The following is a 4,644-nucleotide window of genomic DNA, read 5'->3' as shown; positions in this document are numbered from 1 at the left end:
TTAGCAAAGTAGGACAGTTCTGTCCGGAAATTTGTAAGTCAGTCAACTTTGACAGAGCATTGTGAACTGCTCCGTTCGAGTTAGGTTGTGAACGTTATGTCACTGGAAAACCACGGGTGTCTACTTTCCAGAACATTTTACGGTTCACTGATACCTATTGTGGCGAAGACGTTATGGCCGTTTAAGTGAGTGAAGGTCACTTTACCCGAGAATCTGATTTTCATTGTTAACTCTTGCTTTGAGTTGTTATGCAATCTTGTTTCCTAAGATCTAAGTTTGGCTATGTATAGCATGTATGATCTAAAGATGTGTGGCAAGATTAATAATTAATAATTAGCCCAAGACTACTTTTGAGAAGCATGTAATGAACGTTGGATACGTTGTTATTTGTACTCCATGATTATGACACTAATTAGGAGGAGTTGTTTCGTAGACTTCAGGGGGAGTCTACCTCACATGATGCTATCAAATATAGACGGTGCGTTGTGGTCTATTTCCCTTCGATCAAGTTCTTGTTTTTACCCATGAGATTTTTATTTTGCTTGAAAAGGTTTTTACCGAGGCAACGATGTGTGCACCATGCAACTTAAGCATGCGACACAAAAGGAAGTGTTCTGGGAGAATTAATATTCTACCCTTATGTGTGTGTCTTAATCTGATTAGGTTTCCTGTTAAAGATAGATTCACATCTCTGTAATAGATTATGACTCTGAATCCTACGAGATTGTGGTTATGTAATGCCTATATATATGCCTCATTATCAATCAATAAATAGTGACGTTCTGTTTTATTAAATTGTTATTATTCTCATTTCGTTCCTCTGGGAACAATATACTTTTTGTAGAAAAATTCTTTTCCTTAAATGTTATTAGGAAACAAATCATTCAAAAAGATAAATTCTTTAAACAAGTAGTCGTTGCGAGACTTAATTCCTCGTAGACTAAAACCGTCGACGTTATCAGGAATCAAAAAAATTGAAAAAATTCGTCTCCGGAGAATTAAAAAGAAAATTAAAATCCTCCATAAATTACACTATCACACCCACCACCCCCACTATATAAACAACAAATTCTCCCTAAAACCAACCTCAATTCTCTCTCTCTCTCTCTCTGTAACAAGAAACCGCAATTTCCCTTTGCAGCGTGAAAATGAAGCTGAGCAACAACCTGGTGGGGGCCCTGAACCTCCTGACCTTCCTCCTCTCCATCCCGATCGTCGTCGCCGGCGTCTGGCTGAGCAAGCAAGGCAGCACCGAGTGCGAGAAGTTCTTGGACAAGCCGGTCATCATCCTCGGCGTGTTCCTCATGCTCGTCTCCCTCGCCGGCTTCATCGGCGCCTGTTTCCGCGTCTCCTGGCTTCTCTGGGTCTACCTCCTCGTCATGTTCCTCCTCATCGTCGTCCTCTTCGCCTATACCATCTTCGCCTTCGCCATCACCAACAAAGGCGCCGGCAACGCCCTCTCCGGCAAGGGCTACAAGGAGTACAAGCTCGGCGACTACTCCCACTGGCTTCAGAAGAGAGTTAACAGCACCAAGAACTGGGACAAGATCAAGAGCTGCCTCAGTGATAGCAAAGTCTGCTCCGATTTCCAGGATAAGTATCTCAATGATACTCTCACCCAGTTCTACGTCGAGAACCTCTCTTCTCTTCAGGTAGTATTCTTCTCCAGATCTCTATTTCGATTTTGAATTTTGATTTAATTTTGAGATCTGAATGTTTTTGATGTGATGTGTTTGTTGTTCGAGACCTGGCGTTGATTATGAAATTTGAATTGCGGCTATTATCATATTGATGTGATTTTTTTAATTAGGAGTATTTTTGTTTTTATTGTAGTTTCATTAAAAGCTGCTAATTAAAATTTTGAAATAAGGTTCACTCCAAAAATAATGATTGGACCCTAGTTGAAGCTACAGTATAATATTGTGTGGGATAGAACTTGACTTTGAAAAAGGTAAAAAAGCCATATTCACAAGTTTTTCTGCTGAAGGTTGAAAAGGGTGTTTTCTTTTTATATTTTGATTCTGATCTGCAACTTTTGTAGGGTTTCACTTTGAGTAGGTTTGGTGGTTCTTCCTTTTTTAAGTCATTATACATGGAAATTTTAATATTAAGAGTCTAATTATTTCTTGCAGTTAAAAGTTGCGTTACTTGACTTTATGTTTTTTTTTTCGTGGAGTAAATTCTCACCTGGAAGTCGTTTTGTATTAGTCATTTGGTGGTTTGCTCTGTTGCTGTACTTGCTAATCAATCTCTTCTTTATGGATTGGATTTTTGGTATTCATTGTTTCTTTGCACATCCATTTGCTTTACTCCCTTGCTATATTGTTGTTGTCGGGGACTTGAAGAGCTTGATTTGTGAATTATTGGGCTTCGTATATGTCGTGTTAGTGCTGTTGTGCATTTTACATGGTACAAATGCTATTGTTTCATGCATTTAGCTTTTACATTTGGTTTTATTTCTAGTCATTGTTCTACTGTTGGCATACATTTTTAGGGAAGTGGATATGATCATCGATACCCTTTACAAACAAATCTCCTAGGGATGACCTATCTACTTCTCTTTTTACACCATGTATTTATATATGTGTGTATGATAGCCATTTGGAGTTTCTTTTTTACTTGATTCATTTGGTATTGCAATTCCTATTTGGTCATTGCAAGTACTACTTTATATGCTCGTTTTTGTGAAGGATCATTCCATTTCTGAACTTTCCAAAGGGGAAAAACTCGAAAGGTTCCTGGTACCTTTAGTCAATTGGTTCTTTTGGCTTATACTATGCAATTTATACTTTTTCACTTTGCCTGTCACTTTACCTGGAGTCTATATACTTCTGTCAATACTCAATTTTGCACAATTAATATTGTTGGTCTGTGTTTCTGTTGTTTTGTGTTGCGCTTTGCTGGACTGACCAGGTCTCCTAAACTGTTTACTGTTTTGCAGTCCGGATGCTGTAAGCCATCAGATGAATGTGGTTTTACCTATGTGAGTCCCACCGTCTGGACCAAGAATACTACTACAGTGTCTGCCAATCCTGACTGCAATGTATGGGATAGTGATCCAAAGGTTCTGTGCTTCAACTGCCAGTCATGTAAGGCCGGACTGCTCGACAATCTGAAAAGTAACTGGAAGAAGACGGCTGTTGTCAACATTGTCTTCCTTATCTTCCTCATCATCGTGTATTCTATTGGGTGCTGCGCATTCAGGAACAACAGGAGGGACAATCAATATTACAAGCACTGATTGAATATTCGAAGCAGCAGTAGTAAGTTGGATTGGATGTAAAGAGTAGTTGGGGACTTTCTCTTATTACTGATGGAAACTTATGTCCTATTGACCTTTTCAGTGTTAAAATTTCTTGTAAAGTCTTTCATCATTGTTGATGGTTAGGTTTCAGCTTTAAAATGGTATAGCTTATGTCTATGTTTCTCAGCTGCTACTATTTCGTGATACACAGCCTCTTGTTCTATATGACATTGTTTTAGAAAGATGATGATTCAGCTCAGTTGTTTTGCATGGCTTGTTGCCGGTGTCTTATTTAAGCAGTGTGATGCCTTTGAGTTATGCATTCATACAATTTTCGGGTTTCGTGGCGAAGTCTCCGACTTGGTTTAACCCAATATCTGTATTTTCTATTGTTTAACGTAGTTTTGACGATGTAATAATTATAATTATGTCTGTGCGGACCTTACGTGCATCAGACGTATATTGCAGAGAAATAACAGGCTTGTTGTTGGTGTGTTGCATCAGTTTGGTCGAGTACGGGAAAATTTAGGAAATGAGTGGTTGATTGCAGTTGAGAAAAATAATTAGGTAATGTAGAATGGGCAAGAGAAGCACTGGTTTCTTAAGTGGAAGTTCCTATCATGTGGGTCGGAGTTTATTTTTTTTGGCAAGTATCATGGCAGAGTTGAATGAGTTTATATTTTTGTTTTACGCATCTTGAGCACATGTGCACTTGTTCCACGGCATAGCAGGGCAGCGCATTCCAGTTATGGAACGTACGTGTCAATTCATTTCTATTCCATTCTTAATTAGGCGTTTAGTGCTTGGCGTCAAGCAAGCGACGACGTTCAACTTCTATATATTTTATGTCCCACAGGCCAAAGTCAAACTAAATCATACTTATAGCCGCCCTGCTCATGTTTTCCGAGTATTTTGTATTTAGAGTTGTAAGTAGGCTCTCGAGCCGCTTGTGTTCGATTCGTGTTTGGCTCACTTTTAGCTCGTTCGGCTCGAGATCGTAAAGTTAAATGAGCCGAGTTTGAGCTCAATATTAAGCCTGACCTTGAAAATGAGCCGAGTTTAAATAATAAATATTCGACTCGTTCGACCTAGCCCGGACTTGTGGAAAGGTCGGCTCGTTTGTTATTAATTAAGCTTTTATGCAGGATGAAGTAATTGTATCTTTATTGAATGAAATATGGGTCTATATATAGGCATTACAAAACCACAATCCCGTAGGATTCGGAGTCTTAATCTTTTACAGAGATGTTAATTTATCTCTAATAAGAAACCTAACAATGCTAAGACACACATAAGGATAGAATCGTAATTCTCCTGGAACACTCCTCATTGTATCGCATGCCTAGGTTGCATGGCACATAACGTTGCCTCGGTAAAAATCTTGACAAACAAAACAAAAA

The 4,644-nt window shown here is 38.8% G+C and overlaps 1 protein-coding gene across 1 annotated transcript; it reads left to right on the top strand.

Annotated features, from left to right (window-relative positions):
• Positions 1–1,096: 1,096 nt before the first annotated feature.
• LOC126789827 (tetraspanin-8-like) lies at positions 1,097–3,514 on the top strand. The gene is made up of 2 exons (XM_050515885.1): positions 1,097–1,652; positions 2,942–3,514. The coding sequence occupies exons 1-2, from the start codon at positions 1,149–1,151 to the stop codon at positions 3,239–3,241; spliced, it is 804 nt and encodes a 267-aa protein (XP_050371842.1). The 5' UTR covers positions 1,097–1,148; the 3' UTR covers positions 3,242–3,514.
• Positions 3,515–4,644: the final 1,130 nt, after the last annotated feature.

Source organism: Argentina anserina, chromosome 4 (genome assembly GCF_933775445.1).
Source record: "Argentina anserina chromosome 4, drPotAnse1.1, whole genome shotgun sequence".
Lineage (NCBI taxonomy): Eukaryota > Viridiplantae > Streptophyta > Magnoliopsida > Rosales > Rosaceae > Argentina > Argentina anserina.
The sequence above is the reverse complement of the archived record's forward strand: the minus strand, read 5'-3'. Positions and strand labels throughout refer to the sequence as shown.